The 12,695-nt window shown below is 40.1% G+C and overlaps 1 protein-coding gene and 1 non-coding gene across 2 annotated transcripts; one reads left to right on the forward strand and one right to left on the reverse strand.

The window, feature by feature from the left end:
- Positions 1 to 2,092: 2,092 nt before the first annotated feature.
- Positions 2,093 to 2,677, reverse strand: LOC129065181 (RNA polymerase II subunit A C-terminal domain phosphatase SSU72-like). Its single transcript, XM_054566411.1, has one exon. The coding sequence runs from the start codon at positions 2,675 to 2,677 to the stop codon at positions 2,093 to 2,095; it is 585 nt and encodes a 194-aa protein (XP_054422386.1).
- Positions 2,678 to 11,919: 9,242 nt separating this feature from the next.
- LOC129065289 (U1 spliceosomal RNA) lies at positions 11,920 to 12,080 on the forward strand. Its single transcript, XR_008528561.1, has one exon. It is a non-coding gene; the product is annotated as a U1 spliceosomal RNA (small nuclear RNA).
- Positions 12,081 to 12,695: the final 615 nt, after the last annotated feature.

Here is a 12,695-nt window from a genome sequence, read left to right on the forward strand (position 1 = left end):
GTAGCAGGCATCTGGATCGCCTGCAGAACTGGTTTACAACACAGACCCTGGGCTCCTCCCCAGAGTTTCTGATCCAGCAGGTCTGGGTTGAGGCCTAAGATTCTGTTTCTAACAAGCATCCCAGTGATGTTGATGTGGCTGTTGGTCCAGGGACCATACCCTAGGAACCAGTTCTTTAAGTCAAACCACCCAAGTGCCTGCCTGATTTGTCTTGGCATCCAAATGTCAGAGTGAGCAAGACTCTGACACATTCTATCCAAACCTCCTGCTCCAAATTCGGGGTTTTATTCTTCATTCATTGTGAGAGTTAGAAGCTGCTATTGGGAGAATAGTATACGATTTAGAATGAGATTTGTATTTGTTGTGTGCTTTGAAAGTTTCTGGAAATTTCTTTAAAATCTGAGCCTTTTGTATGATAAAAAATGGAACAATAAATCTAATCCTTCGAATTCATTGTGGGGCTCAAAACACATGTGAAGCTGCCTGGTAAACGATCAAGTGCTCTACAAATGATATGATTGTTCCACAGTAAGCGGTTTCTCCAAGGTAGCTATTGAAAATGAAATGATGTTGGACCACATCCTGTTTTTAGAAAAACATCTTGCTTTTAGAAAAGTAGGGTAACCTGTGTTTCCTGGGCCTCCAACGAAGCTAGTTTCCTCAAAACTCTCCTGTCACAGGAAAAAGAAATACTGCACTAAGCTTTGACATGAGTCTTTTTTATGCCCTGGAAAGCCACACACACAGTGCAGATCTGTGTAGAACAAGGGGAAATTTTCTGGCATCCTACATATTCCAAGAGCAATCCTGGTCCATGTTGTGGAAAACCCCTAAGAACACCACCTGTGCAATTTTCCTTAGCACCAACACATTCAGAAAGCTCCAGAATAGAGCTACACAAACATGATTCATTGACCCCATTCCATTTTTTACCCCTCATCTTTTACATGGCACTTAATAATTAGGAAAAAAACATATCTCCTGTGACTACAACACATACACTGCTATGCATTCCATTTGTTAGACCTAAATCTCATTGTTAAAACCTCAATGCCTGCAACCCTGGAAAATATGCAGCTCTCGAAGTACACCATCCCAGATGTAGAAACAGCTGGGAGGAGCCATTATTCCTTCCCCCTAACATTCTCACATCCAGAGCTAAGGCAGAAACAAACCTGTCTCTGCAGGGGACAATTCCAACCCCTCGGAGTCATTCCTTGCTGGCAGGAGCCCTTGGAGAAGGCATAAGAGGTGCACAGCACAGGCTGGTGGTCTCTTCTCAGTTGTGAGGTCACTAACACCCAGACTGTCTCTTTCCCCAACATAAGGGCAAGTGAACACTCAGGCGCTGAACAAAGGGACACAATTCCATACAAGGCTGAAAAGAACTGAGGTGGAGCAGGAAACTGGACTTGGCCCCATCCACCTGTTGACACCAAATGAGATTATACAACTCCACACACATAAGGAAAGCTCAGAAAATAAGGAAGGGGAGAGCTATAATCTCACTTCCAGGGTTCTTCCCACTGCTCAACACCTCACCCTCTGGATTCCCATGCTGCAGCTCTAACAGTGTCTTCTCCCATCACTGTGGGCAACCCAAAGCCTCTGGGGCCAATAGAGGGTGTCCAAGACTGCAGTCACCTAGATAGCTCTGCGGGCCCCATCCCTTCTGGCTTTGTTTTTTTCCCAGAAACACCAGTTTATTGGACAATTGCAGGTTCTTTCCTAGTAGATACAGCCCCGTTGCTTTATTCAGGTATTTGTACATTTCAGCTAGGTAGGGGGGAGGGGAGTGATACACAATGAAAGACACACATATTGGGGAAAAATGTACTTATAAACTGTTTATTTCTTTTTTGGTTAAAGAAAAAAACTTCATAAACAATATCCCACTCATAAGTAAAAATGAGATAAAAAACTGACTGCTGTTAATCCAGGTTTATGTGTATCTTCTCATCTGTACAGTTTATTTGGGTTCTGCTACTGTCCACCAATAAAAGCACTCAGAGTAAACACAAATATCAAGAAAGAAAACGTTTTTAACAGGAGGAAGTTCAAGATTGCAGCTCAAGGAGGCAGCAGTGGCCCGTCAATAGAAGCAGATGGTGTGCAGGAAGGTCTGGCCACTATTTACCTCGAACTCCAGTAGCACTTCCCCGATCTCCTTTTCCACGTCATCCATAAGCTGAACGCATTGGCAGAGCTCCGAAAACAGGAACGCCCCCAGGCTGGCCTCTTCGAAGTTGTCTCTAATGTTCAAGTTAACCACGTGCACCATCTGGAAGGTCACCTGTTTCCTGGAATTAAGCTCTTCCACCACCTGGTTGTACACTCGCTCTTCACAGGTGAGGATCAGGTCGAATACATCTTTGCAATCCTGGAACCTTTCAGGCCCTGGCTTGATTTCTCTATTTCTCTGCAACATGTGCAAAACACCATTCTTCGTGTAGAGCTCTTTGTCCTTCCGAACAAGATCTCTGTATATTTCATCATACGTGGTGTTGAAATCATAAACATTGGGCTGGTCGGCTGTTGGTCCTGGAAGCTTCACATGAGTCCCTGTTCCAAAGGACCGGACACTGAATCCCTTCCTGCTGAGGAGATGGTGGGCTTCCATGCTCCGATTTTGGTTGCTGGAACACACTACTGCCACACGCAGGGGTGCCGACGCCATGGTGAGGGTTCCCGCCCAGTCACCACTCTCCGGCTCCTGGCTCCCGGCTCCCGGCTCCCGGCTCCCGGCTCCCAGCTCCCCGTGCCTGGCTCGGCTCCCGGCTCTCAGCTCTCGGCTCCGGCACCCGGCTCTCGGCTCCTAGAAATGGGTCTCAGTTTCTAGTAACGGCTCCCGGTTCCGGCTCCCGGTTCCAGCTCCCGCCTCCCAGCTCCCGCCTCCCAGCTCCCAGTAATGGCTCCCAAATCCCGACTCCCAACTCCCGGCTCCTGGCTCCCAGATCCCGACTCCCGGCTCCTGGCTCCCAGATCCCGGCTCCCAGATCCCGGCTCCCGGCTCCCGGCTCCCAGATCCCGGCTCCCAGAACCCGGCTCCCAGAACCTGGCTCCCAGATCCCGGCTCCCGAACGAACGCTCACCCTGCAGAGGTGCTTCCACACCAGCAAAATGGCAGCAGCCACTCCCCAAAGTTATGACGTACAAGAGGCGCGCTGAGTCGTATGGTGTGGGGACGCCCAGCGAGGCCACACACAGTGGACAGCCATGCGCACAATGTGCAGGCCACCCCTCCACGCATGCGGAGATCCCCAGACACCGGCCAATGTAAGCCCACCTCACAGATCCAGGAAACGCATGCGCACCACTGCTCTGGGAGCACACTTGGTGGCTGTGGGTGTGAGGGCAAGGCCGGTATTACTCGCAGGGGCTGCCCGTTCTCAACCTGGGTTTTCTTTATTGATTCTTCCCTCTCTCTGATGAATTTCTTGTGCGTTTTAGAGTTTTCCTCTCTACCCCTGTCACTACCACCTCTATTTGCAAATTCATTTGCATATTCTTTCTGGTTATGACACGCCATTAAAAGATACGGGAGGAACGTAAGAGTAAGAGACATGAGATCTTTACATCTTGAGTTCATTCATTAAGTTGATCATAGAAAAGATAAAATGGAATAAGCGTCACTAAGAGACTCACTTAAAAGACAGTTGTGAGGCCAGTGAGGATGTGGAATTTATGCACATCTCGTCTCAGACCTTGGAACTCATGTTAGCTTGCTGACCTGTTCCTACACTGAGCTCAAGGCTACCCACCAACATCCTGGATCAATGATTGCTGCACGAACATGCATGGACTTGACTTCCTCCTCCTCACCAAGGTAAGCAGGCCATCTGCATCTTTCGTCTTGAAAGGAGCCAATCAGTTTCAAAAACCAAATCCTCCATTTTCAGGATGAGCCTCACCAATCCCGGTGGACCTGGACAAGTCCTTCATTCACAGGGAGGACTGAAATGAGAACAGCCCATTAAGTTGTGCCCTTTATAAACCCTGTTTTTCTTTATCCCCTCTGGAGCACAGTTTAGCTTGCTACCTGAATCTTTGCCCCAGATTGCAGTCCCTCCTTTGTTCAAATAAACACTTTTTATTTTTTATTGCAGCCTATAACTTATTATTATTATTTGGTTAAAAATGTCAACAAATTGTGTGTGTCTACTATGTAAAAGCCACCCTTCTAGGTGCTGGGAGTACATCACAACAAAAGAGGGGAAATAAACAATGCCCCTGCCCCGCCCCCAAATCCAAACTCCTGTCCTATCAGAGTTTATAGTCTAATGTATGTATAATCTGGAATTAAACCCAATTTTCAAATCCTTCCTTTACTGCAAAGTATAAGAGTGAAATGTGTATATTTTCAAGAGGAATCAATTCTAATTGAGCCAGTATTTTTCAAGTGCCTTCCAAGGATCACCTTCATCAGCATCCCTGAACATACTAGTCAAAACAAAGATAAATCTGCTGGCTCCACAGCAGACCCACTCACTTAAACTCTATGAGGGTGGGTGCAGAAACATTAACATTCTTAGCATGAATATTCCCCAACCTTTGAGAAGATTTGTCAGACTAAATGTATTGAGCTCAAATACTGGAGAATTAGGATCTTTTGTGCAAATGAATGTTTGAGATCTGCTGCCCTAACAAAGAAATAACCTCAGATGGTGGAGTTTCAGGCACCAGCTATAGTCATGTTTCCTAAACTTCCCAATAAAATCACCCAGGGGCCCCTGTTAATATTGGCACTCCTTAGGTCCGTTTCATACAGATTCTGATCCATTAGGTTTGAAGTGGGACCACAGGTGATTTCTTGTTTAAGAAATACAGAGCTTTAAACAGAAGTACAAATAAGGGACAGAAGAAATATCCCATGCTCAGGCAAAGCTATCCAGGGCTGATATATTAGTCTCTCTTATTTTCTCCTCAATTTAGCGACTTTTTTTCTAACATAGATTTGTCCCCACTTGCCTCTCCATTTTCTTTCTTTGCTGAGTCTTTCAAGCTTGGTTATGTGAGCTCTGGGTATGAAGGGACAAGTTTTCATTATAAGATTCTTCATGAGATTTTCAAAGGTAAGGGACTAATCTTGTCAATCCAGAATTCACCTAGAGCATCCCCCTAGTAGGTACCCAATACAGATTTACCCAGCACTAACCTGGCTAATACTATTCTAAAGGATTATAAGGTGTTTGGATCTAATTTAGACCATATCTTGCAATCCTCCTCTGGCCCTGCAGTCAACTTTTCACCCTTCAGTAAATGAGGCACCAAGTGTCAGTTCCTTTGCAGAACACCCTGTAACACCTATTGATTCTCCCAAATGTCTCCTCTGCTCCTCTAACCCAATAGACAAGGACAGATTAGATCAAGGTAGGCTGACAAATGGAGATCAGAGTCCCTCTTGAAAGAGATGACAACTTTAAATTTTTCTGGCTGTTGCATTAAGCTAGTTGTGGCAGCATTGCTGTAGCATTTTAGTATTAAAAGTATAGTTGCAAGCAAATGCATTCATTTTTAATTTTTTGATATTTAAAAATGTCAATAACCATGCACCTTTCCTCTTTATCAGTAGAGCAAACTGAGGTTGGAATTATATATCCAAGAAAAATTGGGAGAAAAGTTAAAAGATTAAAGACTGAAACATGTCAAGCAACTTTAACAGGGGTAAATACAAAAGCAATGTATCTTGAGGATATCTTTTATGAAAACCTCTCACAACTTTTCTGTGCAGAAACCATGGTTGAGCAGAGTGAGAGAAGAGAGAGCTCAGATAATAAGACAGGAAAGTTTGGCAGTTGGAGATAGCAGTAAGAGAATAGGCTTTAGAGGTAGTCAGACCCATGAGAGAATACAGGGTCTCATATGGAATGACTATGTGATCTTGGGCAAGTCACCAGCATCTCAAACATTAACAAAATTATCCCCCATCTTTTTTAGTAAACATTTGTGAAGATAAATAGGTATTCATTTTTCTTCCCTTTTAAATGAAGTCACATCAGATGAAAATTTGAAAAAGGAATAATACAGAACAGGTATCATGAGTTATAAACCTGTCCACTGGGACAGAAAATACAATTCATGTCAGTAATTAACAATGGTTTCAGCTAGAAAAGTAAATGAATTCTTATCACAGTTGAAACTCACTCAGCTATTGATGTTATCATATATTAAAACAAGAAAAAAATAAAAGAAACAAGCAAAAAAAAAAATCTAATACACGAGATATTTCTAAATAGGTTCTTTGACATTGCATTTGGAATTTGAATTTAATTGGCATTCATCTCATGATTATGCCTTTTGGAAAATGGGGTTGACATTTCAATAAATTTTGAATAGCCTTAAAGTATGATTTCTTATAGACTCTGAGAAATTCATTAATCACTACTCTCAAGGACTCTGTGCCTTTGAGTAGACTTCCCTACCCTTTTCACACACAAAAAGTCATTGATATGTCCAAGGGCATAATATATTTAGATGTAGGGTTGGCAAAAACAAAACAAAATAAAACAAAACAAACAAAAATTGGTAAATCTCATCTTATGCCCCAAATTCAACTTGATAGTTTGGTTTATGTGGGTAGGTGTGGACAGTTAACAAAGGATTTGCTAGGAACCACACAGGAAATCTGTTTTCGTCCAATAATCTATTCCTGGATAAATTATACGACAAAAAAGTAACAACGTATTCTATACCACTTTCTTCTTTTCTATTTTATCCAACATATTGGGAATATAAAGCACAAACAAGAGTGAATGCTTATTTGCAAAGATGAATACTTTCAAATGAGTTGGGACACAGGCTTCAAAAAACTCACATAAATTCAGAGTTCATAACTTGAACTTGAATGAATGCTTAGTCCTTGATTCTCTTTGGTTACTGTGATATATATTCCATTTTCACATGTAAAATGGATCATAAACAAGGATAGTCGATTTGTTATAAAGAACATTCATCTTATGCAAAAAGGCCATTGCCATTTGGAAGACTATGTATATGAATATGAAGTCAAAGCATGCATCTACCAAGGTAAAAGTGTCACCAATTCCAATGTGGGGGAATGTGGGAGATTTTCCCATACCAACATGTATTCTCCAGATACCAGATGGGTGTCGTACAATTCAGCTCAATTCTGACACTACTCTTCTGGGATAGTGTCACATCCCATAGGCCAAGAGTTCGGTTCTACGACACTACCCTCTTCTCCACTTCAAACACTAGTAGCAAGTCCAGGTTGTCACCTGCACTACTGACCAAACTGCTATAGATCTGAGGTTCTCATAACACCCTCATTGGGTTCAATTAATTTGCTAGAGCAGCTCACAGAACTCAGAGAAACATTTCACTTACTAGATCACTGGTTTATTATAAAAGGATATAACTCAGGAACAACTAGATGGAAGAGATGCACAGGGCAAGGTATGGCGAAAGGACTCAAAGCTTCCCTGCCCTCTCCAGATGTGACCCTCTCCCAAGTCTATGTATGTTCATTCGCCAGCCTAGAAGCTCTTTGAAACCCATCCTTTTGGGTTGTTATGGTAGCTTCATTAAATAGGCATAATGATTAAACCATTAGCCTTTGGTGATTGATTCAAACTCCAATCCCTCCATCCCCACCCCAGGGGTTAAGTAAAGGAGACTGAAAGTTCCAACCCTCTAAAGCATAGTTGGTTCTCCAGACAACCAGCCCCCATCCTTTGGTGCTTAACAAAAGTTATTCCTTGACATAAAAAAAGACACCGTTGCTGTTCTAATCACTTAGGAATTCCAACTGTTTTAGGAGCCCTGTGCCATAAATGGGGATAAAGATCAAATACATATTTCTTATTATAAATCACATCACACACATCTATACCAATTTATAAATTTATCCAAATATATTTTTTATATATCTATACATACACATGGTCTCTTGCTTTTCTTACCCTCTCTTGCTCTTAGAAATGTTACAGAAAGAGAGAGAGAAAACAGGCCCAAAAAGAAATGACTTGTGCTAAGCTCCACCAAGATTTAATACCTAACATAATTGCAGCTTCAGCTTTTCCCAGGAATGTGACCTTTAAATGACCAGTCAATGCGCAATTTCCTGCCAGCAGTAGGAGGCCATCCTAAACCCCTTCTGGTCCCCTTACCACCAAAGAAACCTTGCCTTAAACAATGCATTCGTGGCTAATCATTCCCTTTGTTCCACTCTCTCTGTGCCTTTAAAAAAATCTTTCTTTTTTGGCAGCTCCATGGAGCCCCTTTCTATTGCTAGATGGGATGCAGCCTAATTCATGAAGTATTAGATAAAATTCAATTTTATCTTTAAATTTACTCAGTTGAAATTTTGTTATTTCACAAAAATATTCTATTAGCTGAGGAATAAGCATTTTCCCTCCCATAATTTCAACTTTATTTTCCTTCTACCATCTAAAGCAAATATCAATATACCGTCTTCTCTTCTAGTTAAGTAGAAATGGAAACCATGTAACTTTTTATGATCATGTTTGCTTGATATTGATTTTATCATATTTTTCTAGAAGATACTCTATTTGTTTCTGGAATTCCAATTCCTTTTCTGTCCTCTTTTGATTCATTGAATTGAATATTATTAAATTTGTAGTATTCAAATAGATAAAAGGACATAAAATGTAGTTCTGTGCTATATATTTATCATTTTCCTTCTGCTGGATCTTTGCTTGTTTACTTTCTTCAAATATATACAACATACTGTTTTAGATTTCTATTGAATCTCAACCAAACACATCCATAAACATGTATATTATCTTTAACTTTTATAACAGTAGTATTACTTTTTTTTGTTGTTCAGAGTAAGATTTTAAAAATCAGGTTTACACCCTGGCTGGTGTGGCTCAGTAGTTTGAGCATCAGCATATAAACCAAAGGGTCACCAGTTTGGGTCCCAGTCAGGGCACATGCCTTGGTTGCAGGCCAGGTCCCCAGGAGGGGGTGCGTGAGAGTCAACCACACATTGATGTTTCTCTACCTCTCTCTCTCCCTCCCTTCCCCTCTCTAAAAATAAATACATAAAATCTTTTTAAAAAAATCAGGTTTACTTACTCATTGACTTACTTATTCACTTACTTATTCTCATCTACATTGTCTCTCTGATTTATAATTATGAAAACTGAAAACAAAGGCAAGCAGAATTAGTCACCCCAAAATATGTCTTTTTGTCATAAGGATAGTTTTAGGCTGATTATATAGATATTTTTTTTAAAAAGGCAGCAGAGACAGGACTGAATAGAAGTTATCCTTTTGTAAGGGACATTTACACGTATAAGGGAAATATCCACTTATAAAGATGTCTCCCTCCTCTGTTCCAGGAATTGAAGAATGACTAAATCTCTAAAAACCCTTAATAATAGAGAAGGCAATGACTTAAATATGCATAACAACTTCATCTTTATTTACTGTGCCTTTCCTGGAAAGCTTTCATTACTGGCTCCCCTTGCCCCAACAGCTTCCTTTGTCTTTAGCTGGAGAGAGTATTTAAGGAGGTGGCTTAGGCCATTTGGGGAATTACTCAGTTTTTCTGGGTCTCTTCCAAGTACACAGGAGTTATATATGTTATTAAATTTCTGTTTGTTTTTCTCCTGTTAATCTCTTTTATTATAGGGGGTCTGAGCCAAGAACCTAGAAGAGTAAAAGGAAAACTGTTTCTTCGCTCACAAAAACTACACAGTAAGATTTTGAAGCAGGATGTATATCAATCTAGTAAAGCAAACCAAAGAAGCAGCAAACCAGAGATCATGATATGTCTATGTTGTGCTCTATGCTAATTCTGGAATCAAAACATTCCAGCAGATTCCTAAAAAGATATTTAACTTTATAGTTAAATAAATAAAATATATTTTTTGTAATATAAAACTCACATCCATATGTCTTTTTTAATGTCTCTTAATTCTGTCTACATCTACGTCAATATTCCCTTTCTTAAAGTTCTAAAGGGTGCTATGGATGAAAAAGGGGTACTGCACTAATTCCAACCAGAAGTAATATTACAGGGTGATTTGATCATAAATAACCAACTGAACAGGGCATGGTGGGTAGTTGTGCCCAGGTATAACTCCTTTAGTAAAAGGTTTACCTTCACTTTAAGGAGGCCCTGTGCATTGCTTTTGTGCATCTAGGTTAATAATACCTTTGAAATGACTCTTTTTCAGACCTTTCAGGAAGCATAACCACGCTCAAGAGAGCACACAATCTTGTTAATGATCCTGTAATCCAGTATTTTCAATTAGTGTACACAAGAATTTTTAAAACGTACAATATCTTACTAGTCAGGGGCACTGACCTCTTTTTCCCTTAAACTGTCATATAAAAAAAAGACAACAGCCAACACAACAGCCTTCTGGTGTGAATGAATCAAAATTATACCTATTTTCTGTCATATTGGCAGAAATAAATATTTTTGGTGTGCCACAGAATTTTAGTAATTAATTTATGTATGCCATGAGATGAAAAAGGTTGAAAATTGCCACTGTAATCCAATCCCTACCTTATTTTCTTTCACTTGCATGTAATCTTCCTTATGTTCCCTCCTTCATTCCAAATGCACAAAAGAAGCTGCAAACTGTCATTCTGGGAAGCATTTTTCTTAGTCTGTTGAATCTTGCTTCCAGGTATAGCCTCTGTTTGGCTCAAGTAAACTCTAATGAACGTAAACAATTTTTCTGCAGGTTTGGCATTCTCATGTCGACCATGCTAACTGAAGGAATGAGATCCCAGAAAATAGAGATCGACTGGGAACATCTAGCATGGAGCCTGCCTCCTAGTTTTTCCCAGTGCTGTTGGCTCTTCCTCTTCACTTTACTAGCAAAATAACTATCTAGCAACTTTCATCCTCTTAACATCAGGCAAAGGTTGCAGATTTTAACCCAGAAAATGACCTACAAGCTAAAAATAATTTCTTTGAAAAACACCTCTCTGTTAATTAGTTTGGAATTATTTTTTAAACCCTCAGTCCATCTTAGCATCACTTGACCATCAGCTACTGAAGCTGAAGAAGCTATTTATTCTTTAAAATTATATTTTTGTTGGACATTAAAAGCTGTCCTCTTTCTCTTAAGTGTCTTAGACTTTTTCAATCTATATTTTTATCATTTGTTAAAAGGACAAATAACCCAATAGTAGATATAAAGACATAAATAGGTATTTCATAGAGGAGGGAGTACATATTATAGAAAAACTGTAGAAAAGTGGTCAGCCACTTTAGTGAGCAAGGAAATGCAAATCAATGCCAGAAATGAGATGCCATTTCAAGCCCCTTTTCTTGGTGAAAGTAAGAAATCTGATAATACCAAGTGTTGAAGCAGACTGGATTACTATGATCTTTCAGACATTGCTGGAAGAAGTATTAATTACTGCAATCACTTTGGAAAACCATCGGCAATATCTTGCAAAGATAAACATTCATACATCCTATAACCCAGCAATTTCCCTGTTAATCATATATGAAAAAGAAACTTTAGCACACATCTACCATCACTCCTACCAGCACCATGCCATATGTACAGTAATGTTCACAGAATCTCTTATACAGTAGTAAAATCCCGAAAACAACTCCAGCATGAGAATGGATCAATAGTAACATAAACATGACTGAACAGCAGTTGTATGCAATAATAAGGATGAATGTTAGCAGTACAATTTTGAAAAAAAATCCTTAAGTGTCATGTTACTAAGTAATATCTTGGTATAATAACTGATTTGCCTGTCATCCCTGACAATTCCTTTTATTTGAACCATAAAATCCTTCCCCATTAATACAAGGGGGTTGAAGCATTCCACACTTCTTGTCCCAGAGAATCAGAACATACTGTAAAATGCCGAGGAAAAGATTAAAATGGTTGTCATGCCATCATTTGGTTTTGAATATCAAAAGCGAATTTCTAAAAGAATGAAGAAATACATTTCGTACTTACCTAGCAGGGCAGATATCATCACATGGGCGGTTTTCCCAGGATGAGGCTTATCCATTTCACTCAGGATGTGCTGACCCATGTGATTTCCCCAAATGATTTCCCCTTGATTGCATACTTTCTGGTAGTAGGGGACTGCGTTCATGTTCTCCCCTGCACACAAAAAAAGTGCATTTTTGGCTTAAATGATAGTTTGGATAAAGATGAAGATTATGCAAAACATCATCAACCACAATGAAAGCTTACACTTAATGGTGACTAGCTAAAATTATTCCTTTTAAAATGAGGAACAGAAAAGCATGTCCATGATCACTATTATATTTCAGTATTGTGTTTGCAGTTCTGGCAATTGCAAAGACAAGAAAGAAGTGTAAAGGTGGGAAAAAAAGCTGACTTTTCCGCATCAGATGCGATCGTCTATACGTTGGGATGAAGTCGCCGCCAGCTTGTGTTACCTGCTGGAGACACCATCCCTGCCAATCCATATGGAACAATTGGCATGCACTCTATTTGCTTTCAAATACCTATTACAAACTATTTCAGGCATATAAGATTATAGATAATGTACTTTTGTGGTTTTGAGCCACTGAAATGTGGGGGTTGTTTGTTGCTAACTTGTCTAAACTGATACAAGTGTCTTCAATTCGATCCTTACTGCTTCCTATCTAAATTGGGTAAAGGTACATTGCCTATAATCTTATATGCCTGAAATACTTTGTAATGGTTATTTGAAAGCAAATAGAATGCAAAAAAAAAAAATACCAATTTCCC

This window comes from Pteronotus mesoamericanus, unplaced genomic scaffold (genome assembly GCF_021234165.1).
Source record: "Pteronotus mesoamericanus isolate MK-2021 breed Mesoamerican mustached bat unplaced genomic scaffold, CSHL_Meso_final contig_173, whole genome shotgun sequence".
NCBI lineage: Eukaryota > Metazoa > Chordata > Mammalia > Chiroptera > Mormoopidae > Pteronotus > Pteronotus mesoamericanus.